The sequence below is a fragment of the Myotis daubentonii genome, chromosome 16 (genome assembly GCF_963259705.1).
Source record: "Myotis daubentonii chromosome 16, mMyoDau2.1, whole genome shotgun sequence".
Classification (NCBI taxonomy): Eukaryota; Metazoa; Chordata; class Mammalia; order Chiroptera; family Vespertilionidae; genus Myotis; species Myotis daubentonii.
Window position 1 is genome coordinate 50,304,022 of NC_081855.1, and position 26,560 is coordinate 50,330,581.

General features: G+C 44.4%; 1 protein-coding gene across 2 annotated transcripts in view; it reads right to left on the reverse strand.

Moving 5' to 3' along the window:
• Positions 1 to 18,156: 18,156 nt before the first annotated feature.
• LOC132219025 (ABC-type organic anion transporter ABCA8-like) overlaps positions 18,157 to 26,560 on the reverse strand; it is a 57,181-nt gene continuing 48,777 nt past the window's right edge. For both annotated transcript variants that reach the window (XM_059671014.1, XM_059671015.1), the window contains 8 exons: positions 25,550 to 25,710; positions 24,988 to 25,063; positions 24,814 to 24,908; positions 22,638 to 22,757; positions 22,302 to 22,442; positions 20,621 to 20,700; positions 19,185 to 19,240; positions 18,157 to 19,052 (listed from right to left, as the gene is read on the reverse strand). In XM_059671014.1, the coding sequence (XP_059526997.1) occupies positions 18,954 to 19,052; positions 19,185 to 19,240; positions 20,621 to 20,700; positions 22,302 to 22,442; positions 22,638 to 22,757; positions 24,814 to 24,908; positions 24,988 to 25,063; positions 25,550 to 25,710 (828 nt within the window). In that variant the 3' untranslated portion in view covers positions 18,157 to 18,953. The remainder of the gene's footprint in view (positions 19,053 to 19,184; positions 19,241 to 20,620; positions 20,701 to 22,301; positions 22,443 to 22,637; positions 22,758 to 24,813; positions 24,909 to 24,987; positions 25,064 to 25,549; positions 25,711 to 26,560) is intronic.

A 26,560-nucleotide genomic window follows, 5' to 3' on the forward strand; every position in this document is an offset into this window, starting at 1 on the left:
CTCTCTCCCTTCCTCTCTGTAAAAAATCAATAAAATATATTTTTAAAAAAAGAAAGAATGGCATGTTGTTTTACACAAGGACTTTACTGAACAATTGGGGTAACCAAGCAGGCAGCATGGGGCTCCATTGTCCTTCTGTGTAAGCACAACCTGGAGTGAGCGTGGGAAGAGCTCTTCAAGTCATCTCAGGACGGGGTGGTGAAAACTGGATTCACTTTGTGCCAAAGTCTCAAGAACAAGCCAAAGACTAAGAGGCACTTTTTATTTTTTTAAAAAGCTAATTTATGTAAGAGCCCAGGTGGTGTGTTTTCCTTCCAGCATTCCTCAAAGATAAATAGGTTCAGATCGGAGTCTGTTTTTCTGACTTTGTAGAAGGTACAAATGAAGTTTATACTCCATCCTTAATGACATGACTATTGAGTTTCCAGTTTGTAAGTTTAAAGCAAACAGTATAGTAAAGACATTCTTTTATTAGTCTCTATGACTTAATCCCAAATCTGTGAAATTTTGGATTCTCCTGTTGATCTTGAATAGGTTCATGTGGCAAACTATCCAAGTTGTAGCACATCCCTCATTGAAGCAAGTGCTCAGTGTTTGGCTCAAAAATAAACAGACATTGCCAGTTTGAACTTGAGAGAAGAAGAGGGAAAAGCCCCAGAGGAAATCTTTCATAGGAAGTTGGAATGCAATACAATTTTTGGTGATTCCAGACAGTGTTCACTCTGTTTTCACTGTGTCATTAAAGAGTGACTCAGGACTGGAACCAAGTGGCAATCAATCTTGTCAACATACAAGAAATTATTTGAAATCTTTGGGATGTTTCTACAGCAACCAACAAAGTTGTTTACAGCAACCAACAAAGTTGTTTACAACTGTAACAAAGTAGATGTAATCAACTCTTCACTGAGTCCTTTGGCCATCATGTTGGAAACTATCAATTAACCTAAGGCAGTGGTCGGCAAACTGTGGCTCGTGAGCCACATGCGGCTCTTTGGCCCCTTGAGTGTGGCTCTTCCACAAAATACCAAGTGCGGGCGCACATGTACAGTGCGATTGAAACTTTGTGGCCCATGCGCAGAAGTCAGTATTTTGTGGAAGAGCCACACTCAAGGGGCCAAAGAGCTGCATGTGGCTCGCGAGCCGCAGTTTGCCGACCACTGACCTAAGGAATCAACCACTGATATGATTTCATTATTCTTTTTTCCATCACAATAGATACAGATATATGTAGGCATAGCCATAGCCATGGATATTCCATTAGAAAGTGTTTTGAGATTTAGAGTCTATGATTAGTAATTTTTTTGGGGGGGGGGTGTGGGGAAGGTTCCAGAATATCTTATTTGGGTATGGAAGTAAATCTCCAATGAAGTCCAAATATTTAAAGTATTTAAATTTACAATAGATAATTGACAAGTATCAAGAATGCCGGGGTCCAACCCCAGCAGGTCCAGGGGTTCCCAAAGGCGTAGACGGAGTCGGCGAAGAAGGAATGACACGGAGACAGCATTCAGTTGATCAGTAGCCTAGCCAGGATCTCCAGCCAGGATCTCCAGCCAAGTTCTGGTCTGGATCTCCAGAGAGGTTCTGCTGGTTCTCCAGCCAGGTTCTGTAGCCATGTTCCCTCACTAGGTTCTCCAGCCAGGTTCTGTAGCCATGTTCCCTCACTAGGTTCTCCAGCCAGGTTCTGTCTGAGATCTCTAGCCAGGTTCGGTCACCAGGTTCTAGTCAGGTTCTCTTGCCATATTTCTGTAGTCAGGTTCAGTCCAGGATCTTTTGCCATGTTCTCTCCAACGAAGTCCTTCTGTCTCTAGAGAACATTTTGTGTAGGTTCTGTGCCTAGGTTCTGTCTCTCTTGGTCCTGTCTTCTAAGTCCTGTCTCCTAAGTTCTGTGTTCTAAATTCTGTGTTCTGAGTTGTGTGTTCTAAGTTCTGTCTCTTTCTGTCTTGTTACAACTGTATTTATACCAGTTGATTCAATCCTATCAATCTCTATTACAAAGGTTAGGGCGTTTCTTATCTCCATTCCAGGGAGTAAAGATTATGTAGCTTAAGCATGATTGTTCCTAGTTAAAGTGATTAATTACCCGCCTGGCACTTAGTTAAGGGGTTTTATTCCCTCCCTAACTTCAGGGGAAAATCCCTACCTGGGGATTCAACCTTTCTCGGAGAGGTGACCTTGGTTAAAACACAGCGCCAAGAAGGTGAGCAAACATATTAAGAACCGTATGCCATATATGCCAGGTCCCTTGAAACAGCAAGGATGGACCGGCTCCTGGCACAAGAAGAGTATGAGATCTTGGAGTAATGACAAAAAGAATAATAATAAACACCACACAACAAAGAATAGAACAAGAAAGTCCTGTGATAAATCTGATTTTTTTAGGGCGTCACTGAGTGATCTTTCTCCTCTCATACTTCCACTGCTGCTGATCTTCCCAATGTTTCCTCCTGTCACTCTTTGTCTTTTAAGGGATTCCTTCTATGATGAGTCAGTCTTTTCTATTCCCTGAAGCTTTACTTGCTTGAAGCAAGCCATTTTTTTTTAAATCCGCATGCAACCTTTCTGAAATATAGTACAATTCTTTCAAACACTAAATCGAGCAGTTCATAAAGTTTAAGCCTTGGTGGAGGGCAGCATTTGGCTGTCCAAATGGACCAACCTTCCCTCTCAGCCCATCCAGGAGGATGCTCCATCTGGAGTCGCTGAACGCAGGGGAAGTGAGGTAAAGGTGAAGGGATGGTAGAGGCAGACTTCATGATGGTAGTGCTGGAAGTTCAGCAGCAGTGACAGCATTGGGAAGTCAGTGGTTGTGACTGTTGCTGGTGGCATCAATGATCTTGCATTGGTGGCGTTGGTGCTGTGGCCCAAGTCAGATTGTCCCTGAGATGTGACATTGGCTGTATTTTCCCATTGCCTCACTTCTTCTGGTGCCTGACCACATTCTGAAATGAGGTTTTGGCTTCTTCAGGGTTTCTGTGAGCTCCCCAATATCTTTAGGAAAAAGCCTTCTACAGCTGCCAGATTGGACTTCCATTATCTCAAGCAATTCTGTTACATTATCCACAAAACAATTATTTGAGGGTTCGGTTTGTGAGTGGGACCCTTCTTGAGAGTCTGGTGGTGGCACAAAGCTATGTATGTCCTTATCCCTGGGTCATTTTAGAGATAAGCTGTCTTACCTCTGCAGAAAGAGGACTGAGAGGAAAGGTCAAATGTATCAGCGTCATTTGCTATCTTGACCCAGGTTCTTTTCCTATGGTTCAAGGTCATTCAGGAAAGCAGAGGGGTATGTGTCCACCGACCCTTGCTGCTGCCTGGCTCCCACCAGGAATCTTCAGATTAAAAAACACCTGTGCCCTTCTCTCCCCAGTGAGCTCAGTTGCCCATCATATATTGTTACAAATTCCTCTCCATAGGGTGAGAGCCATGTCTTGCCTTGCTCTGTGTATCTCTATTGACTATACCTTTTATGATGCATGCCCATCACTACTCTACCCGCAGCTCCTGATGCTTAGGTAGCTGTGATTCATATAAATCAGCGGTTCTCAACCTGTGGGTCACGAACCCTTTGGTGGTCAAATGACCCTTTCACAGGGGTTGCCTAAGACCATCCTGCATATCAGATAATTACATTACGATTCATAACAGTAGCAACATTACAGTTATGAAGCAGCAACGAAAATAATTTTATGGTTGGGTCACAACATGAGGAACTGTATTTAAAGGGCCAGAAGGTTGAGAACCACTGACATAAATGATTCTGTCCCTTGTCCCCAAGTGTCCAATGTCGTGCTAGAGCAGAGGGAGCAGTGAGTCACAGAACAGGGGAAAACAGATGTGCAGACTACAGCTGGCTTCTTAGGGTACTCCTTCCATCTTTGCACTCTGGAGGTCGGACAATGATTTGGGCAAAGATTATGCTCCAGACACTTTGGGCCTGTAAGGTCTCCTCCTTCCTCTGCCTGAGTGTGTGTGAGTTAAGGGATGGATTCCATGTCCCAGGAAGGCTCTTAAGTTTCCCTCAGCTTTCACGTTTTTGTTTTTGTTTTTGCCAGGCTATCATGGCATTTGCAGATTTGTAGACAATTGTGCACATGCGTGAGTTTATTTTCTAGATCTTTCTATGGCTTGCTGACTTCTAGGATCTCTCCATTACATTTCTAGTTGCCCTGAGTTGAGTTCCCTGCTTTCAGCAGTAGAGATGTGGGTCTTTGCTGCAAGTTCTAAACTGAAGCTCTCTAAACCATTTCCCCTCACAGGTTCTGCTCCTCACCGGATATGGAAGGGTGCCACAAACTCCCCACTGTCCCCCACCTATAGTAGCACTTCTTCAGGAGGAACCTTCACAATGTGTTGTCTTCTTTTGGTCGTTTTTAGTACCTTGAAATGGTTGCTTTTGACAATTCTGTCCAGTTTTATACTTGTTTTCTGTGAAAGAGAATCAATCATCTGATTACCCGATACTACTTCTACTGGAAGTAGTCTTACCACTGCTCTGTGGTCTGTGAAAAATGAGTACATTTTTTATGTCAGTTCTCCTCAAATTCCAGTGTTTATGTTTTTTAAAGGAAAAAGTTTTTCTCAAGGGCATGTCATCATTACACCATTATTTTCTTACCGACCTTCAAGGACTATTTTTGATTTCCCCTTTCTTTTGTGCAATGTTCCAGACTGATACATCTCTCTCCCAGGTCTTTTGCAGCTGAAGAATTTTCAAGTGTTCATTTGTTGTGAAATCTGGCTGGCCAGATTATATGTATTCCTTTGAGATACAGCTGCCGTCATTGTTTTTATTTATTTATTTATTTATTTTTAGGAAGGTTGAGACCACTGGTCTAAGGTTTATTTCGACCTCAACTGCTGGCCCCTACCCAGCCTGGCCCTGTTCCGGGCTTGGGCAGGAGGCAACCAACTGATGTGTTTCTCTCCCATCGATTCTTTCTGTCTTTCCCTCTCTCCCCCACTCTCTCTAAACATCAAATATCCTCAGGTGAGGATTAAAAAAACAAACCAAGGTGGGTAACTTGGTCAGAAGATCAGATCTTCAAAGGGCGTGCCGGCCCGTCCTCCCAAGGGGTCAGGACCGGATGCTGGAGAGCATCTCCAGGAAGGCCTGCGGCGATGGCGCCTCCGCGTTCCGGAAGGTGTCCTGGACTCTGGCGAACAGGCTGAAGGCTCTCTCCTGCAGACACAGGAACCCGAAGTGGTCCTCATCGAACAGGGTGACGACGACGCCAGTGTTGGACTCGGTGAAGCCATTATAGATAGAAGTGACCACGCCATAGAAACACATCCTGCAGGTTCGGGGGTAGTTCTGGTCCGTTGAGTGCACGCCCTCAGGCAGCACAAACGGGACAGGCGGCTCCTCCGCAGCTGCAGCCCCGGACTCCCCGGCGCTGGGCTGGGCAGGGCTCTGCCCGCCATGGCCCTCGCTTTCCTCAGTCCCGTCTTCTTGCTGCTGCTGCTCCCGGAGCACCTGCGCGTCCATCTCCCGGACCACGCGGGAGAGCTCGTTGACGTCCCGGAAGATCTCGCCACCTCGCATCTCGATGGGGCGCATGAGGTGGATCTGTAACGTCGGGAATAAGGTTCCGGTGATGGGCGTGAGCCTGGCACACTTCCGGTGGAAGCTGAGCATGGCGATGAGGCCATAGTGATTGGGTCTGCGTTGGAAGAGGCCGGGCCTGATGAGGTCGTCCGGGTGGCTGGGCGGGAGGTAGAGGCGGCGGTAGGTCCGGCAGTCATACCGCCGTCTGTCCTCCGGCGCCAGAATCTGCCCCCATTTCTCCAGAAGCCGCGTCGGTAAATCCTTCAGGTGGTCTGTCTTCTTGCACCGGGTGCGGAGCCTGTCCTTCCGAATCTGCAGGTGGCGGCCGTGGGGCCTGCGGTGGCGGCCTTCCAGGCACTCCACCGCGGCTGATTTCGTCTCCGTCAGGCGGATTCGGAACGCGGGCTTGAACCGCATCGGGACGTCCACCAGGGGGTGAATCGAAGGCACGTATGTCCCCGCAGTGATGCCTAAGCCGTCCACGGCTGCATACAGCAGTGTTTTAAGGCCCTCAGCATCTCGCTGCCACAATCCCAAAATGTGTCTGTACGGGTGGAGCAGCTTCGCATAGACTTCTCGGTAAGACGTACCCACCGTCTCCAGGTCCTGCAAGTTTTCACAAACGCCAAACTCCTCCCGGCAGCGCCGTCTCCAGATGCTGTCGATGTGCAGGATGCGGCGGAATTTGGTGCAGACCTGGGCCAGGCTGGCCAGGTCGGTGCCGGGGAGCGAGGCGAAGATCTCCAGCAGCATCTCCACCGGCAGGTCCTGCAGCGAGCAGCGCGGGGGCAGCCTGGGGCTCTCGATTCCTCCACTCCCCGCCCAGCAGCGCGCTGCGGCGTCCGCCTCGAGGTGCTTTCCTGCCGGGGCAGGCTTGCCCTCGGCCTCTTCCGTCTCAGCTGGGCGCTGGCGCTTCTGAGGACACCGCTTGCCCTCGGCCTCTTCCGTCTCAGCTGGGCGCTGGCGCTTCTGAGGACACCGCTTGCCCTCGGCCTCTTCCGTCTCAGCTGGGCCTCGGGGCTCCTGACGACACGGACATCCCCGCGAAGAGCCCAAGCCGCAGAGGCAAGTGCACTCCTCCATCCTCCTCGCTGAACAGCCAGCACAGAGAATGTGGCTGCTGCTCCTCCTCCTCGGGCTTTTAAACTGGCTGGGTCCGCCCTAAAGTCCAGCCACGCCCTCCAGGGCCTAGCCACGCCCCCTCAGAGAGGAGCCAATTGTAGGACTTTAAACCCATACCCATTAACAGTCACCTCCCTTTCCCAGTGCCCCCTCCCTGTCCACCCGCCCTAGCCCCAGGCAGTCACTAATCTGCTTTCTGTAGGGAGATGCCTCCAGGGATATGCCTATGGGGGGGGGGGTGTGGGGAGGGATATTTCACAGAAATGCAGTAAGAAAAGAATAACACAACCGTGTTACATCTACACAACGGAACACTACGCTGCGGTAAAAACGAAGGAACTCTTGCCATTTGCAACAGCATGGATGGAACCGGAGAGCACCATGCCAAGTGATATCAGCCAGTCAGAGAAAGATAAACACCACATGATCTCACTCATTCGTGGAATATAGTTAACAACATAGAATGATGAACAGGGACAGATCCAAAGACAGAGAAACAGCGATCAGGCTATCAATCCCCAGAGGGAAAGTAGGGGAGAGTTGGGGTAAGGGGAATGATCAATCAAAAGACTTGTATGCATGCATATAAGCCAAACCAATGGACATGGACAACAGGGGGATGAGAACATGAGTGGCGGGGGGAGGGGGGGATGGGAGGGAGCTTGGGGGTCACTGGGGGGATGAGGACACATTTTTAATACCTTAACCAATAAAGAAATTAAAGATTAAAAAAATAAAATAAAAAAACATTCATGAGAATGTTTTAAAATCGGACCCCTGGGTACATTGCTGGGCGAAATGTAAAATAGCGGGGCCACGTTGGAAAACCAGAGTCACCCGGTGGCCCAGAAGTTCCACTTCTAGGTACATTCCCCAAAGAAATGGAAACCTGTTCACACAAAATCTTGTACACCATGTTCACAGCGCCGTTATTCATAAGATGCCAGCAGGGCGACAGTGTACAGTCCTTTTCCAGTTGGGGCGAGTCCTTGGGTAGTGAGCTTCCTTACCCACACCGAGTCCCCGGGCTGGAAAGGATGTACGGAGTCCGAGGTGGCACTCGCAGGGCGTCTCGAACAAGCTTATGGGTGGCTTGTAATTTCTGTAAGAGATCACGTCCAAGAAAGGGGTACAGGCATTCTGGCAAATACAGGAATTCATGAACCACCTGGTGGCCGCCTAACTTACATCAGCGGGGGTGGCAGAACAGTCTGCAGCTGTGGTCCCGGTAGCTCCAATAATGGTGAGGGGAGCTACCTTCTGAGTAACTACCGAGTGCTCTGCTCCTGTATCAACCATAAAGTTCACAGTCTGGCCTCCGATTTTCATTTCGACCTTCGGCTCATGGGGGCCCATTGGAAAGAGCCCAGTCTGTCCTAGTCAGAGTCAGTTGTTGCCAGTCCGAGGCGGCTCTGGCCAATAGCGGCTAGGTGGTTTAGATGGCCTTGCCGGCTTCTTCTGGCCTGCTCCTGCCCTGCCTGCCTCTTCACTCCTGCTACTAAACCTTACTCTGTCCCTTCTTACACACGCAGAACCGGACCCAAGGTAGCAAGGTTTGAGCAATTTTAAAATTCCTTAACATACAATCATTGTTAATGATAATAAATTATTCAGTTTTCTTTTATGCCATTTTCAGAAATGAAGTATCATTTTACATGTGCCTATTAAAATTTTTTTAAAAAAAATCCTCACACGAGGATATTTTTTCCATTGCTTTTTAGAAAGAGTGAAAGAGAGGGAGGGGCACGGGAGAGAGAAAGGGAGAGAAAGAGAGAAGGAGAGAGAGAGAAACATTGATGTGAGAAAGACACATCATTGGTTGCCTCCTGTGATCTAATGGGCAACCCAGGTACATGCCCTTGACCGGGAATTGAACCTATGACTCTTTGGTGTGTGAGCCGATGCTCTAAGCACGGAACTACACTGGCCAGGGATACATGTGCCTAATTTTTTACCCTTCTTTTTCCTCCTTTCACTATGTATCTTCTTGTTGTTGTTGTTGTTTTAGTGTTTCTGTTCTTTTACCCTTGTCCTAATAGTCTGGTGATATTTGGTTTTTATTGTTTGCTACCTGGACTCCATTAATCAATATGAGATGGCATCAACAATTAATAACCAATAAGAAATCATATTAAATAGTTCAATCTTTTTTTTTAAAATCCTCATACATTTAAGCTAAAGGCACATTCATTACATGGGGCAGCTAAAATCTATTGAATAACTGACATTATCCTTTCTGCATCTGATACTTAACTGAGAAGGAATAAATAAATCCTTCAACCCACATTTCTCAGCTTTTGAAAATCCAAGTTCCCTTTTAATGAGCAAAATACTCTCACCGTGTTTTTGATGTTAGTTGAAATGTAGAACAACACATTATAATGATCTTGCTTACCTTGAGAATATCTCAATCTATCAGTTTAATATCTTTGAACCCCAATGAAGGAGGAAGTTAGAATTCTAATATCCTCCATTAGAGCACTCCCCAACTTTATTTTAATTCATAAATCTAGTTAGATGTCCTGAGAAAATTTTTTTAGCTAACTTGACTTGGTAGTATCTAAGTCCTAAATGCAACGTGGAAATATTGGGAAGGGCTGGGAGCCCGTCCACTCAAGTAGCATTACTATTAACTTTATAGTTACCTATTGTTGAAGCCAAAAGGTAAGGAACCACTATTAGATGAAGCCTTTTCAAAATCCTTGCCCAGGAGTTTTTGGAGCTTACAGTTAAGCCTTATGACTTAATAAAAATAAAAACAAAAGCAGGGTTATTTTTGAAGTCCTGGTAAGCAGAAGCTACTTTCATGGTGGTTTTGAATCGATCTTGAATTGGGATATTTACCCCAATTGCTCTTTCTCTCTAGTCTTAAAGGCTCCAGTGGCTTAACAGACCTTCCTTTTTGTTTTTTTAATTAAATCTTTATTGTTCAGATTATTATATTTGTTCCTCTTTCCCCCCCCCATAACTCCCCTCCTCCCAGTTCCCGCCCCACCCTCCGCCCTCACTCCCCACCCACTGTCCTCATCCATAGGTGCACGATTTTTGTCCAGTCTCTTCCCACATCTCCCACACCCCTTTCCCCCCCAAGAATAGTCAGTCCATTCCCTTTCTATGTCCCTGATTCTATTATAATCAACAGTTCATTCTGTTCATCAGATTATTTATTCACTTGATTCTTAGATTCACTTGTTGATAGATGCATATTTGTTGTTCATAATTTGTATCTTTACCTTTTTCTTCCTCTTCCTCTTCTTAAAGGATACCTTTCAGCATTTCATATATTCCTGGTTTGGTGGTGATGAACTCCTTTAGCTTTTCCTTATCTGTGAAGCTCTTTATCTGACCTTCAATTCTGAATGATAGCTTTGCTGGATAAAGTAATCTTGGTTGTAGGTTCTTGGTATTCATCACTTTGAATATTTCTTGCCATTCCCTTCTGGCCTGCAAAGTTTCTGTTGAGAAATCAGCTGACAGTCGTATGGGTATTCCCTTGTAGGTAACTGAGTTTCTTTCTCTTGCTGTTTTTAAGATTCTCTGTTTGTCTTTTGCTCTTGGCATTTTAGTTATGATGTGTCTTGGTGTGGTCCTCTTTGGATTCCTTTTGTTTGGGGTTCTCTGTGCTTCTTGGACCTGTAAGTCCATTTCTTTCACCAGGTGGGGAAGTTTTCTGTCATTATTTCTTCAAATAGTTTTTCAATATCTTGCTCTCTCTCATCTTCTGGCACCCCTATAATTCTGATGTTGGTACGCTTGAAGCTGTCCCAGAGGCTCCTTACATTATCCTCGCATTTTTGGATTCTTTTTTCATGTTGCTTTTCCGGTTGGATGTTTTTTGCTTCCTCGCATTTCAAATCATTGACTTGATTCTTGCGCTCCTCTGGTCTGCTGTCGGGAGTCTGTATAATATTCGTTATTTCAGTCTGTGTATGCTTAATTTCTAGTTGGTTCCCCAGTATAAGATCGAGGGTCTTATTAGTTTTCGTGTAGATCTCATTAAGTTTATTGGCAGCTTCTAAACAGTTCTTGAGAGACCTTAAAAGTGTGGTTCTGAACTCAATATCCTCCATTGACAATTTTGTCCTGTTTCTTTGTCTCCGCATTTTGTTATGCTTCCTTGGTGCACCCCCTAGTGGTCTTTGTTCGCAGTCTTATAGTTAAATCTTGATTGTTGTAGCTAATTCCAGGGAGGGTTTGACCTCCAGGCCAAGTGGCTATGAGAATCAGCTGTGTCTTCAGTGAGAGAACTTCTGTCCTCTAGGGAGGTGCTAATCTAGCCTTTGCCTGAGGCTATCCGGCAAATGCCTCTGTGCAGGGCTTGGGCGGGGTAGGGCGGGTCGCACAGGATCAACAGGGTGGGCCGGAGAGAGCAGTTATGGTGGCTCTCAGTCCTGTCCCCAGGGGCTCTGCCTCTCTGAGTCCCAGCGACCGCTGCAAAGCTAGGAGAGAAAGCTGCACTCGCTCTGACCGAAGCCAGACAGTCCCGCTTCTCCCGTTTGAGTCTGGGTCCCTAAAGACTCGCCCGGATCTGGAGCTCAGAGCCTGCGACTCCCTCCAGATTGAAAACGCCAACCGCGCCCTCCGCCGCCAGCCCGCTCCGCGCACTCCGCACCTCAGAATTTGACTTCAGCACTGCGCCTCCTCTGAGTGTCCGTGTGCGTTTCTCTTTCCTCCTAGTTGTAGGACTTCCACTCAGCCAGCGTTCCTGTGGTTCTGGGTGATGTCCCTTCCGTTTTTTGGTTTCACTTTTGAAGTAGTTGTTCAAAGCAGCAAACTCCGGCGTTAACCTATGCCGCCATCTTGGTTCTCCCCCAGACCTTCCTTAATACTTTAAAATATACATATATATTTTTATTGATATCAGAGAGGAAGGGAGAGGGAGAGAGAGAAACATCAATGATGAGAGAGAATCATTGATTGGCTGCCTCCCGTACGCCTCCTATTGGGGATCCAGCCCGCAACCTGGGCATGTGCCCTTGACAGGAATCGAGCCCTGGACTCTTCAGTCTGCAGGCTGATGCTCTATCCACTGAGTCAGACAGGCTAAGGCATTATTCAAACATCTCAAACATTCATCCTTCTAGAGTTCTGGCAAGATTTTATTACTTCCCCAAATGGCAGCAGAGCAGCTCCCTCACTCTGTAGCTCAGGGTCCTTTAGCACCAACCATCTCTTTCCAGAGCCCATTGCCTCCTGCTCTGCATTCTTTGCCAACATCTTTCTGCCCTGCTGAAATTTCTTAACCCTTTTCGGTCCAACGTGGAGGCTGACTCGACAGACCAGGCGCTAGGAGCAGGTCCAACGTTGAGGCTAAGGTCAACACCTCAAACCAGTTCAACATTCAATCCTGTCAATTAATTTGGACCAGACTGTTTGAATTCCAAAAATAAAATTGGACCGCAAAGGGTTAAGGAAGCCAGGCTCTTCAACTTTCTGAGCTGCAGGGTATAGTTTCTTCATACCCCCCCCCCCCCAGCTTTTTTTTTTTTTGGAGTAGATATGCAGCATAGAATCTCAGAAATCTGTGTCCACATAGAAATAGAGAAACCCCTATATTTGTTCTGAAACTACTCACAATCCCTCGTCAGAGACAACAAAGGAAGTGGCTATTCGGAAAGGAACCCACAGGGTTCACGACAAGCCTAAACTGAATGTGTTATTTCTTAGACAGCTGTAATGAAATGCCTGGCAGTTGTGGTTTGTATTTTGTAACAAGTCCATTAAAGTATATCGAATGGCCAAAACCATGGCCAGGGCCACTACATAAAAAATGGTCCAAGGGCACAGGTCTGAAAAAAGTGGCTCCAGGAATGTTTTCAGTCTCCTCCTTCAATTTCCTCCTTCAATATCCCATCAGTACTTCATTGACACTTCCAAAAATACTGAATATTGAAAACTTCCTAAGCAAAAACTCTCAAGGTTTTATTATTATTTGCATAATGAATTCACTTCATTGTACTGATGGGGTGGTCATAATAATCTGGCAACTCAGTGTAAGTATCTTATAGTTTATTGGTCTTGGTATTCTCCACATTGGAATGTGAACTGGAAAAGCCATTTCAAGACTCCCTACCCTCCACCTGCTTTTCATTCTTCCCCTTGGTGACTTGCTCATCCTTTAGGGAGAGGAAGAGAGAGATAGAAACATCAAAGAGAGAATCATTGATTGGCTGCCTCCTGCACACCCCACACTGGGGATCAAGCCCACAACCCAGGCATGTGCCCCAACCGGAATTCAAACTGTGACCTCCTTCTTCATAGGTTCACGCTCAAATGCTGAGCTATGCTGGCTGAGCTAGAGATTGTTTTTAAAGTGATGGTTTGGTCCCTTGGGGGGAGTTTCTCAATTTTCCTGGTTATCTCCCTTGTATACATGTTATCAAACTTCTGTTTGTGTTTCTTCTATTAATATTTTTATTATGGGATGGGAGGATCTTAGCCAAGAACCTAGAAGGGTGGAGGTAAAATTATTTTTTCCTCCTCCACACTTTGAAAAGTCCAATGAAGAAAAAACTTTAGTGACAGATGACTATATTCGATAGTAATAAGTGCTAGAACAGAGAGAAGCAGAGGTTGTATTTAGGCAGTTGATTAATTCAATAATTATTCAGTGGTTGCTTATTATAGGACAAGTACTATTCCAGGCCATGGGAAAACAACGAAGAAAATAAGATCTTTACACTCATGAAGGTTATCTTTAGCTGGAGGGGGTGGGACATACAGTTTATCCACAAATAAATAAATAAGCTAGATAATTTAAGAAGAATAAAGCAAAGAAAATAGTGAGAGTGACTTGGAGTGGCTTTAGGTTTGGTGGTCAGGGTGATATTTTTGAAGAGGAGACAACTGAGCTGACTGAGACCTGAAAGATAATCAAGAGCCAAGTATGCAGATGTCTGGGAGAAGAAGGTTTTTGGCAGAAGGAAAAGCAGATGCAAGGTCCCGTGGGTGGAACAATCTTAGTGTTTTTAAGGAACAGATAAAAGGCCCATGTGGCTGGAGTCTCAGAGAAGTGGGCAGAGGCCACATCATAGAAGGATCTGTAAACTTGAATAGGGAGTTTATTTCAGTGCAATGGTGGACTTTAAAAGGGATGTGGTGATGTAACCACAAAACCAGCTGAAAATAGTCTTATTCTGTTTAACAAGATACTGAGTCACTTTTCAGAGACAACAGACCAAAATGGTGAGTTATGCAGCTGAAGCATGTGCAAAATAGAGAACTCTGACCTCCAGCTGCACCGGGAACCAAAGTCCCATATCACGCAAACACAGAGAGAACCAAAGATTGAGACATAACTGGATCTTGAACACCAACACCTTTTCAGAAGCAAAGAGTCTATTGTCCAGGACCAGTGATGATGCCTTTTACCATCAATGGCCAAGTTCCAAGGTCTTCCAATTAAAACTTGTCCCGCCAGTACTTCTGTGTACCCCTGGTCAATCAAAACCCCTTAACCTAGCCCAGAGAGCAATATGGATTTGAGTCACTGTTAGGTCTTCCATCTTCTCAATTGGCACCTTCTTGACCAATAAACCTTTCCTTACTCCAAACTTTGATGTGTTGAGTTTTTGTCTTTAGAAATGTTGGGCACACAAAGTTGGGTTCAGTAACAGTGACATGATATGATTTGTGGTCACTGCATGGAAAATAAAGTACAGAGTGCAAGATTGGATGTAGGAAAAATAGTGTGGAGGCCAATGCGGAAATCCAGATGAGAACATTCAAACTATGGTGGTAACAGTAGATGTAAAGAGGTGGATGGATTTGGGGTACAGTTTGGAGGTAGGGTCAACAGTACCATTGGATCAGCTGAAGGGAAGAAGGGAAGAGAGAAACCAAGGGTGGCTCCTAGGTTGGCAACTGTATGTTGCTATTTACTGAGAAGAAAAAGGCTAAGGGAAATATATTAAGCATTCTATTTTGCACACATTTTGTTTGAGATACGAATTAGACATTCAAATGGAGAAATTAAGCAAGTGCTTGGATATATGAGCAGAGCTCAAGGAAAAGGTCAGGGTTGGAGATATTTGAAAGTTTTGTTGCATTTGAAAGATTAGATTCTAACATTTATTCTACCCTCCTTCCATGAACTTTCTAGTATTGTAGAGGCTGGAAGTTTAAAATGGTGCCCAATCAGTGTTCCTCAGTGGTTGAGTGTTGACTTATGAACCGGGAGGTCACAATTCAATTCCCAGTCAGGGCACATGCCTGGATGTGGGCTTGATCCCAGTGGGAGGCGTGTAGGAGGCAGCCAATCAATGACTCTCTCTCTCATTACTGATGTTTCTATCTCTCCTTCTCCCTTCCTCTCTGAAATAAATAAAAATATATTTAAAAAATAAATAAAATGGTGCCGTCTCCTCTCTTTCATTTCAGACCACCCCAACAAGTCCAGGGAGTCAGACTTCAAATAACCAAGATAATAAGAATCACTCACATGCTTTATGCTTAGTTCTTATGAGTCTCTGATGGCAGTAGAGAGGCTTCAGCCTACTTAGAACCTGGATACAAGAGACCTTTCCATCCCCAAATCATCCAGGTTCCCAAAGGTTATGATCTCAACTTCAGAATCACTATTTAGTTTAAGTCTTCAGTATTTTTTTTCCCCCTTGGATGTGAAGAGAAAGGTGAAAATACACATTTTAAATTACCAGGAAAAAAGGTAAGGAAATTCTGGAATTTGTAAAAAGAATATTACCCCCCCCCCCCCCCCGCCACCACTTCCAAATGTTGCTATTTCCTCTGTATTATGTGATGATAATGATTTCATCTTTCCCCTCAATCCTTTCATAGCTGTGGATGGTCTTCTCCTCTGAAGTAGACAAAGGATGTCTCTTGAGACATTTGGCTCCCACGATCATAAAGACATTTTCATATCTCCCCTGTTTCCTTTAGCAACTCTCATTCAACATAATATATTACTTGGCCTCTCTCAGGTCTTGGAAGTCTGTACTATTTTTTTTTTAATTGTGGGAAAAATCCTCTCCCATAGTTTTAGTTCAACAAGATCTTGGAAAAGATTTTGGAAGTGTTATAGAACTAGAAAGAAGAGGAAACAAACATGTGAGCAGAAAAGGAATCAAAAGCATAGAAATTAGAAAAAGAGGAAGCCTGGGAGAGGGAGACAGAAACCAGGTTTCCTTAGGATTGTACATCTGGTTGAAAAATAAAGATGTTGGTCATTTAACTAGTATTGTTTCTACCATGCCAACCAATTTACTTTATTATTTATTTATTTAAAAATATATTTTTATTGATTTCAGAGAGGAAGGGAGAGGGAGGGAGGGAGGGAGGGAGGGAGGGAGGGAGGGAGGGAAGAGAAATATCAATGATGAGAGAGAATCATTGATCAGTTGCCTCCTGCATGACCCCCACTGGGGATCGAGCCTGCAACCTGGGCATGTGCTCTGATGGGGAATCGAAACATGACCTCCTGGTTCACAGGTTGACACTCAACCACTGAGCCACCACGGCTGGGCCCAAACAATTTACTTTAATTGAATATTTCCCTTGAATACAATTTGGTATGGCCTCCAGAGAAAAGGCAAAACAAAGGAGGCTAAAAGAATACTATGGAATAGAAATGAGACAAGGATTTAAAAATGGATGGACAGAGTAAGACTGGCTTTAAGGAGCAGAAAGAATGATCTTTTGCATAGCAATATGTTTCCTGTCTTCTGTGATCTATAAATATAAGTGGTTGTGACATGTTTGAGGGTAAACGCTGTAGTTCATCTGTTTTTTTAGTTCTAGGTTTTCTCATTGGCCTCAGAAATGTCAACAACTGCCATCTGGTCATGAAACATTTCAAAGTTCATCATCCTCCATGTGGTACCAGATTCATGATAATGGATTTCCTCTGTAGATGTAGGGGACAAAATGTTTTGAGTTTTATTTTAAGCTGTTGATTAAGAAACAAAAGACTCAGAGAAAAATGTTGACCCTTCCTCCTTTGCTCCCCTTCAGAGAAAAAAACCTGCTTCAGAAAGGAAGTCTGATGATGTTCATCTTAGTCTAATTTGAAGTAAGTGTGGTATGTGGGGAGGCTTCAGGCAGGGCCTGTTAGCTAGGTACCCCCGACCCATTGTTTCTGAGTTGCCTGGCAAGAATTTGCCTGCCAAATGTGTTCCGCTCTTCCTCAACTATCTGTAAATCTCCCATTCTCATTTCTGAAACTGAATAGCTCATTCTCCCTCTTTTCTCCTTTGTCCAAACTGACATGTATACTCAATGTTGCCTTGTGTCTTTGGAATTTTCATGCATATGTGAATTCCCCATACCCTTGTATTACAATTTGACTTTCTCCTATTAATCTGTCACTGCTAATTTGATTATTAGTCCAGCTAGAAGAACTTAGAAGGTGGGAGAAAAAATATTCATTTTTTTTAGCGCCCGCCCCCCCCCAATACATCATTTGAAGCCAACACCAGACTTTGGTCCCAATGAAGAGGCATTAAGAACTGGGCAAGCTTTTCTTTGCCCAAGAGCAAGTGAAAACTTAAGCTCAGGTATAACACAGTTGTCATTTTCATTTCTCCAAAGACCTGGTTGTCTGTGATACTGAGGCTGGTTGAATCTATAGGTTAAATAAAAAGCCATTTCAGTGCAAAAACTCTTCTTGTCCCAGGATATCTCTCCCACTGACCTAGTTTGTGTGATATCTTTGGGTTACAATGTGAAATCCTCCATTAAAAGAAGTCTGTTCAGTGTACTAGTCCCAGATACCTCCTCTGGCCCTTGGGGAATGAGGTGAAAACAGGTTCATTTCGATGTGTCCTTGAGAAGTTAGGGGAGAGGAACAAGAAGGGAGTTGGTCAGGGCAAAGCAGAGCTTCTTTGAATCCCTGAGCACTGGTAATAGGCAGCAGTTTGGTGTTGTTGTTGCCTTTGTCTCTTTTGGTTGTCATGGTAACCCTCTGCTGTGGGTAAGGAGACCAAGATCTTTATTTTACAGATGAGGAAACAAGTTCTGCAGAGAGAGTAGATGGTTGATCCAAGATTAAATTTAGGACACGCTCTAAGTCACTGTGCCACACGGCAGCATTCACTGAAAGTAAGAACTGAGTTCCATTCATCTTTTTCTTCCTAGCACAAGATGAATAAACAGACCTTACATAAGAGCCTGGGAAGGCAGTTGGGGACAGGAGCTCTCCAGAGCAGAATTTTCTGGGATGCCAAGAATTTTTAGAAAGGGAAGAAAAGACATAAGAGCACTGGTAAAAAGCTTAGAGGATCATCTGCACTCAGAAAATCTTACATTTTATACATGGTCATCACATCCAGTAGTTTAGAAAACGTCCCTGCTTGCCACCACTTTTTACTTCCTTAATCACGGTGTGGTGTCTTCTTTGTTTAGATTTTGGTAGCACATTGATTAAAGCAGCAAACTTACTCTTATACTAGAAATCATTTTCCATTGGATTGCAATGAACTTGTAAATTGGAGGCCCAAGAGTTGAGAAAAAGACACATGAAATAGAAGACATTTCAAAACTATATATAACAGATTTATTTTATATTTTCGTCCAACTTGATCATTGGACCTATTACATTTATCAACTTTCTGAGATGAAGTGGCAGATGTCCATAAAAGATCAGTTATAATACAAGCATCTTTAGCAAAGATTAAAAAATACAATGGAAATAGGACTCTGTTGGTTTATAAAAATAAAAAAGTATAATACATTCCTAATAGCAAGTTTTCAGTTTTCCAGACTATGTCTGTATGACTGATAGCGTTACCAGTGGAAATGTTCTCAAATATATTGATATCAAATTTTATGACCAATGAATGAGGTTTTCATATTTTTAGCCATAAAATATATATTGAAATATTTCTCAGTAAGTATAATACTTTTTGACATGCTCACTTAAATTATTATTAAAATATCAGCTTGATAAAGTATCACACTTTCTGAAGAGTAAATATATGGATTTCTCAGTTTGGGTTAGCAAAAAAAGGATTTTAAGTTTTTGATAAAAAAATTAAATAAAATTCGTATATCATATTCAGAAATGTAAATTTATTTATTCAGCATTAGACAGAAAAATAGGATCAGGGTGACCTGCAGACACACGTAGGCTGGAACTGGGAGGTGGGCTCAGTTGGGTACCTGTCCCTGTTGTCACTGCATTTGCCCAGCACTCACTCCTCCGCTCCACCACACCAAAAACCATGTCAGTGTTCACAATATAGGTTCTAAATACAAACAGTGATGCTATCAAAATAAATGTCTTAAAGAACAACCACAGGCTTGAATGGAAACATAGAGTATTTGTTCTTCACGCCTCTTCCTGTGGGAGGAGCTTCCGTTTCATGGAGGGTTGAAGCTCATCAACAAAATTCTCCAGCTCCTGCTCCTTGGAGAGCTCCAGGAAGACCTGAAAGGGGATAAGAGATAGAGAGACAGGGATGTCATAGTGTTTCCTGTAGCCCCAAGAGAGTGAAAAGCATATGTACTTATTGTACAGTTCTATTCCATGGATGATGTAAGATCACTAAAACTGACCCACCTGCTCCAGGGTGGACTGTGACAGGCTGTACTCCTCCAGGTCGAAGCTCTGTTTAACTGCACAAGGATGAATGTATGTTAGGGGTTTATATGTTTTTATATCCAGATGGCCTTAGAAGTCACCATGGAATACAAATAACGATTTTTAAAAAAATATTAAATGAAAAGGTGAAGACAAGAATCGTTAGGATGGTTTAAGTACAGCATTTAGCCAAAGGAACAGCAATGCATTCACATAGGTTTGGAGAAAAGGTGTTATGTCGCACAGTTTCTGAGATGTCTACTTAAGGGAGGAAATGGTGCCGAGAAGGCTTCCTTTCCTGCAGGTTAGCCGGGTTTTCTGCACATCCAGCACTGGAAGAGGTGGAAGGCAGACACATTTGGAAAAGGGTTGCATCAGAAGATTATTGAGAAAGATGCCTGTGGTTTTCTCAGAAGCAGGTAATCCTCATGGACCTCTTTCCGTCCATGCAGTTTGCTTGACCCAAACCAAGTAGAAAACCCTTCTCCTTGACCAAAATGGACTGGGAAGGGTAGTTAGAGCCCCAATAAGAGCCCAGCAGGCTGGAAACATGCCACTAACAGTACCAGATTGGAAATATACCACCAAAGATACCAGGCTGGTACTGGCCACAGTGCCAGTCTGGGGAGGTCAGAACGCTGGGGTGCTCAGCTCAGAGAATGGAAAGAAGAAGCATCACTGTGACCATGGATGCTATTAGCAGGAGGAAGAAGAGTCTCCTAGAACCAGGAGACTCGAATCTCTTCCTCAGGGAAGGTGACAAGCAAGCGAAGATATCACTGGGCAGTGACAATGAAAGAATATGGATGGAGAGAGGGAGGTCCAGATAGCACAGAACAGAGTCGCAGAGTTAATGGGCTCAGATGGCAAGGACCACATGAGCCTGGCGATGACAGATACAGTGCAGTTAGTTTTATAGCACAACAGACACAAAAAGATCACCTTAGTAACCAGACAAGAGGTAAGTTTCTTAATATAGAGTCCAAGGCAAAAAAATAATATGCAAGTCCACATAAAATTTAATTTTAAACATGTAAGCACCAATATGCCAAAAGACAATATTCTTCTTTTTTTTGACAGTATTATTTTTAAATGCATGTATGATTGAGTTTTCACTTAACTTATACATATATATATATATATATATATATATATATATATATATATATACACAAAAAGATATGGAAAAAGCCCAGAAGAGTAAAAATCACTCCCATTCCCCCCCCCCCCCCCCCGCCCCACACACACACCACAAGGGCACACAGAATGCCTGTACTTCCTTGATATTGTGCTCCTAAAATTCAATTTGAATTTAACACATTATATCACATTTCTTATTTGTCATGGAAATGGATTATTTTGTGATTTGAAATTATCTGCTTTCAGGCTCTTATTTAAAAGCCTATCACTCTTACCCCTCTCTAATTTGAAGAAAGCTTGGGCTAAAGGTCGCACATCTTCCACTGGCAACTTGTAGACCATGAGAGACGAGTACCTGGGAGGCAAGGAGAGGAGAGGCACGCTGATCCAACCGCAATGAACGTGAACTGACTCAGACTTCTCTCTGGCCTTCATTTCTGTAAGTGTGGTTTGGGGTAGGCAAAATGCCGAGGGTGAAGCCATACTAATAAGAAAGAGGCAGTTCACAAGGAAAACTGGGGATTGGAATCCTATAGGTAGGTTAGTGCCCTTGGCCCCTCAGATGGGGATGAGTAGGTACAACGCAAATCACATTCCCAGACTTCCCAAAGTCACCTTCCACCTCGCCTTCTTTTTTTTTTTGTTAATCCTCACCAGAGGATATTTTCCCATTGATTTTTAGAGAGAGTGGATGGGAAGGGGAGAGACACACAGAGTGAAACACTGATGTGAGAGAGACGCATCGATTGGTTGCCTCCCCCAGGTCCGGGGATCGAGCCTGCAACCTGCAACTGAACTATGTGCTCTTGACTAGAATCCAACTGGGCTGATGCTCTATCCACTGAGTCAAACTAGCTAGGGCCCACCTCACTTTCTAGGCTCAACATTTACATCTTAGCTTCATCCTCCAACCGGGTCCTGACACCATGCAATTTCTTCACGTTTCCAACTCAGGTAGAAGTCTAAGTCTATTCTCCAGAGCATTTCTAGCTACCCTACCTTCCCCTTCCTACTCAAACTGCTTTCCTAACACAGGAGAGCATAACTGAGTCTCTGATTAGAAAACCATAAATCTCTAGGAATTCAAGCTCCAAATAATGTCCAGAAACCATTTTAAAAATAATTTGTTTCTCAAGTAAATTTGTCTTTCCATCATTTGAAAACCAGGAAGATTCAGATTTCTTTTCTTAAAGATGCTATTTCACATATTTATGGAGCAACCTTTCTCATCCATTTTGCTCATTCCCTGCACCCCTATGACATATTTCTATTTAGTCGTGGGCTACACGATGAGTTATAACGTTGACTTTATATTTATACTCCACTGTAGAAATATATTTTCTGGCCTTGTCTTTATGACTTATTTCTCTTTACTACTTTCCCCTAACTCCTAAATTACCTGTCTTCTGCATTTAAATTGAAGTTGTTAAAAAAATGACCCTAATGTTAATGTTTGTATTTTTTAGTATATTACTTTTATGAGGATTATTCCATGACCAGACTCTGGAAATATTAATAGATTTGAAATGAAACTGGAGATATTAATAGATTTGAAATGAAAATCTATTTACATCCCTGCTTTGCCACTTATTAGCTGTCATGTGACCTAACCAATCTACCAATTTTCATGGAATAAGGTCCTTGCAAAGGTCAGACTCTTACAATGCGTTTTTGCAATCATCTCCTTTTTCACTGAAACACCAGAGTCTACTTTAAAAGTCTCCATGAGGATTAAATAAGATAACCCAAGAACAGGACAATACCTGGCACATAGTAGGACCATAACACACAACATCGCCTCTTCTCTCATTTACTTTCTGCAGTGTCCAACAGATCCTTTCTTTCTTTTAGGGTTTCCTTTTAGGCTAAATGTGGACTTGAATGACCACAGTTCTATGAACCTGACAAGGAAAAACTGACATCTGATAGCAGATCAAAGCCAGCCACCACCCTTACCTTTCCTGCCGAGCAGCCTGGGGGAAAAGCCTCAGGATTTCGCTGTGCAGGGGCTCCGCGTGGGCGAGGGTCTTCACCTTCATCTCCAGCAGGTAATCCTTGCCAAATTTGCTCTTCAGGTGCTGGATGGAACCGATACATCTGGAGGGAAGAGGAGGAGGGGGAAGAGAGGGTGCAATATTTGAGGCTTGGGATTTGCTGCTAGCGCTGTCTCAGGACTTGGCCATCAGACCCTAGTCAGGTGGTCCTAGTTTTTCACAGTGACCTCTCTGCCCACCGACAAACTCTGCCAGCCATGCAGCTGATGGTCAAGTGAGGGCTTGAGCAGACACCCACCTCAGCCTCCCGGACACCATGATGGCCACACGGTCACATATGGCCTCTGCCTCGGCCATGTAATGGGTGGTCAGGAGGGCGCCCCTCTCGGTGTTGTTAAAGCTGGCCCTGATCGCCTGCCTGAATGGAAAGAAAAGATATGCATGGAAGCATACACAATGACATCCAGAACCCTGCCCGCTCCCCCACCCGTGAATCCTAACGTGAATTACCATTCTCACGAGAAGTGTGGCACATGGGGAGATTGTGTCTTAATGTGTCACACAGATACACCATAGCTACTGAAAAGATCAATTGAGCAATTACAATACTCAGAGTGAGTCTGTTTGGGCCCTGACCATGATTATTTTTCCTTTAATGAGAAATAGTAAGATGTTTTTGCAAAGTATTGGCTATACCAGTGATGGCAAAACTTTTGAGCACAGCATGTCAGCATTTTGAAAAACCCTAACTTAACTCTGGAGCCTGTCACATATAGAAATTTTTTGATATTTGCAACCATAGTAAAACAAAGATGTATATTTTTGATATTTATTTTATATATTTAATGCAATTTAACAAAGAAAAATCAACCAAAAAAAAGATGAGTTCATAGGTTCGCCATCACTGGGCTATACAAATGATATTCAGGGTTGTTTTATTTTGGATTAAGAGACAGTGTACGGGAGGGGTGGCCGCCTTGCTTTCCGTAGATGCATGGAGTTGGTGGCCGTGGCCTCTGGGCTGGGATGAACTAAGCTCTCGGGGAGGCGGGGAAACAGGGGAGCCGAGCTGGAGTTACAGCCGCTACAGGGGTGGCAGTTGGACCAGTGCTGCTTCAGGATTTGCAGTCTATTGTGTTTTGTTTATTTAAAAAAAAATATGTATTTCTTTATTTCAGAGAGGAAGGGAGAGGGAGAGAGAGATAGAAACATCAATGATGAGAGAGAATCATGGATTGGCTGCCTCCTGCATGCCCCACCCCAGGGATCGAGCCCGCTACCCAGGTATGTGCCCCTGCAGGGAATCTAACTGTAACCTCCTAGTTCATAGGTCGATGCTCAACCACTGAGCTATGCCGGCTGGGCCAGGCCATTGTGTTTTGCAAGCCACGAAGTATGTGGAGCCTTAAGTCAAACAACACTTTCAAAGTCTACCAACATCTGCCTTCAGTGGTGGCTATTCCACGTGGGTTTGAACCCAACATAACAAAATGGGAAACGGAATTCACATACGGGTAAGCTCTACTGCCAATAAAGGAAAAAGAAGAGATGCGCATCAGTGAATTATGCTTTTAATCCTCCTAGAGGATCCCTTCAATGAAGCCGAAGGTTCACTAGAAGGCCAAGCTAAAAAAAGTGAACATATATGATGAAAAAAGTTCTTATCATGTTATGTATACGAGTACCAGCTTTTTATAACAAATGGTCCGAAGCTACACATTTTAAAAATGATTTCGCACAAACTAAGTCAAAGCCTTGGATAAGTTTCCTTTTAAATTTGAGGATTTGAAATCAGATTATAGAATATTTAGAGATGAATGCTTAGTAATTATATTATGGATAAATACACACTATTTGAATAGAACTATTGTTCATGACTCATTTAGCAAAGAATTGGGTGCTTATTTTAAGGCAAAGAGAGCATGAACATCTCTGCTCTCACGGAACCCCAATCTAATGGAGACTGAAAAACTGGTAATAGCACATGATAACTGTCATGATGGAATTAGTGATGGTGAACTTATCTCATTGGGTACAGAGAGCTGGCTCAGCTGCTTGGAACTGTGAATTTAAAAGTGATTAGCCAAGCTGACTGGCATGGCTCAGTGGTTGAGGGTTGACCTATGAACCAGGACATATGCTTGGTTTGGGGTGTGGAGTGTGCAGGGGCAGCCGATCAATGATTCTCACTCATCATTTTTGTTTGTATCTCTCTCTCCCTCTCCCTTCCTCTCTGAAATCAATACAAATATATTGATTTAAAAAATAAAAGTGAGTAGCCACAACTTTGACCTCAGAAACTGATATAAGTAGGTATATGTCCCTGACAGAATTCAGATTTCACACGTTAAAAACTTGATGAAAAGTAAAGAACAAATCAAAACAGCTTAAGGGACAATGTTCACAGGAGGTAAACACTTCAGAGATTCCCTGCCAGGCGTCCACGCTGGCCCTGACCGGGCGGCGCCCCTCACCACATCTGCTGCTGCCCCGCGGGGTCCATGCCCGTGGACGGCTCGTCCAGCAGCACCACCGATGGGTTTCCCAGGATGCTCAGCGCGAAGCACAGCTGGAAGGAAGGGGACAGCGCATCTGGCACGGATCTGCGATCTGTGGGCCTCGCGGAGTAACCCCAGCCCCACCCCTACCTTTCTCTTGATTCCCTCTGATAAGGCCTTCACGGGGCGCTTCTGCTCCTCCTGCAGCTTGAGCGCCTCCACCAACCTGAAGCAAACACAGTGGGGCTACAGGCTTCCGAGAACCAGGACACTTGGTGGGAGAGCGAGCCACGCAGGACCAGGTGGGGAACGAGCTCCGAAATGCGGTTCTGACATAGACACTGGGCCACGTTGCATTGGACTGGTTTGACACGCCCGCCCCCCAAATTAGTTTTTCCTTTTATAAGATTTGAAGCCATTTTATGACATGCAAATAGCTGTCCTATGATAGTTTACACTTCAATTTTAGTATTTTTGATAAATTTGCCAATACATACTTTGTTCTTTCCATATTTAAGATGAGAAAAGAAAATAACATGCTAAAATCGGGGAAACCAGTTTCTGATCACAACTCTCCCCATTGCGGTCTGGGTCAGCGTTGAGTCTCCTGGGAAGCCTTGAGTTTCCTGTGAAGGCTGTCACTCCAGCTGTCTTCCTGGACCTCTCAGGTGTGTCCCCCCCCAACCCCCCACCGCCCCTTTCCCCCTTGTACCGTGTGATGGTGACCGTGGCATCTGCTTTCCTCAGCCCTCTCACCGCAGCGAACACGTCCAGGTGCTCTCTCACTGTCAGGTTGGGCCACAGCCCCTTCTCCTGAGGGCAGTACCCCAGGAACCCCAGAGGGTCCCCTTCACTGCTGCCTCTCAGTAGCACCTGCAGAGAAAACTTCCCTCTCAGACCCGATGGCCTGCATTGCTCCTCTGTGTTCCCATCACATCTTTCTCCTTACAAACCTAGAAAAACCAGAGACATTCTCCGATCTCATTGACTCGAATCACCTGCAACCATTTTGCCTTGGAAGAAGGTAGTCAGAGTGTAAATACCTGGCAACAAACAGATATTCTGGGCAAGTGACTGTAGGTAGGGCGATCCGAGAAAGCCTGCCTGCTGAGGGACCATTGCAGCAGAAGGGTGACAGGGCGCCTGCCCTGGAAAAGGCCAGGAGTTTGGGGTAGAGCAAAGCCCTGTGGAGGGATGGTGTTCAATGTGCTCTCAGACCCCAGGCTACAGTAGGGGATCTGGAGCCGAGTGGTCCAGGGGAGAAGAGAGAGATGTGATAGGAGGGTCGTGGGAATCAGATCCTGGCCAGCGAGGAGAGGTGTCCTTCCAGCCACAGTGCAGGGAGAGGTCACTGAATGTATTTCAGCAGGACAATGACCTTTTATAAGGATCTCACTGACTGATCTGATTCAAGCTGATTTCATGACACCCAAATGGTGGTTGGGTTTATAATTCAGATCTCACGTAACCTTTAGAAATATTTCATTCCAAGACCTCAATGAAAGCTTACCTCTTTTTTTGCCCATGCTTAAGGAGAAATAAAATATTGATTTTGTTTCAAGGGGGTGCTCTCCACTGAACTTAGCGCTCCCGATAGGCTCGGCTGAGCCACCAACGTCACCCAGAGGCACCTTTCACGAACACCTGCTCTCACCTCAGCTTCAGAGCGACTGTGAATACGTTTCCTCCTTCCTCTTTCCTGGGACACCTGCCCATCACGTTC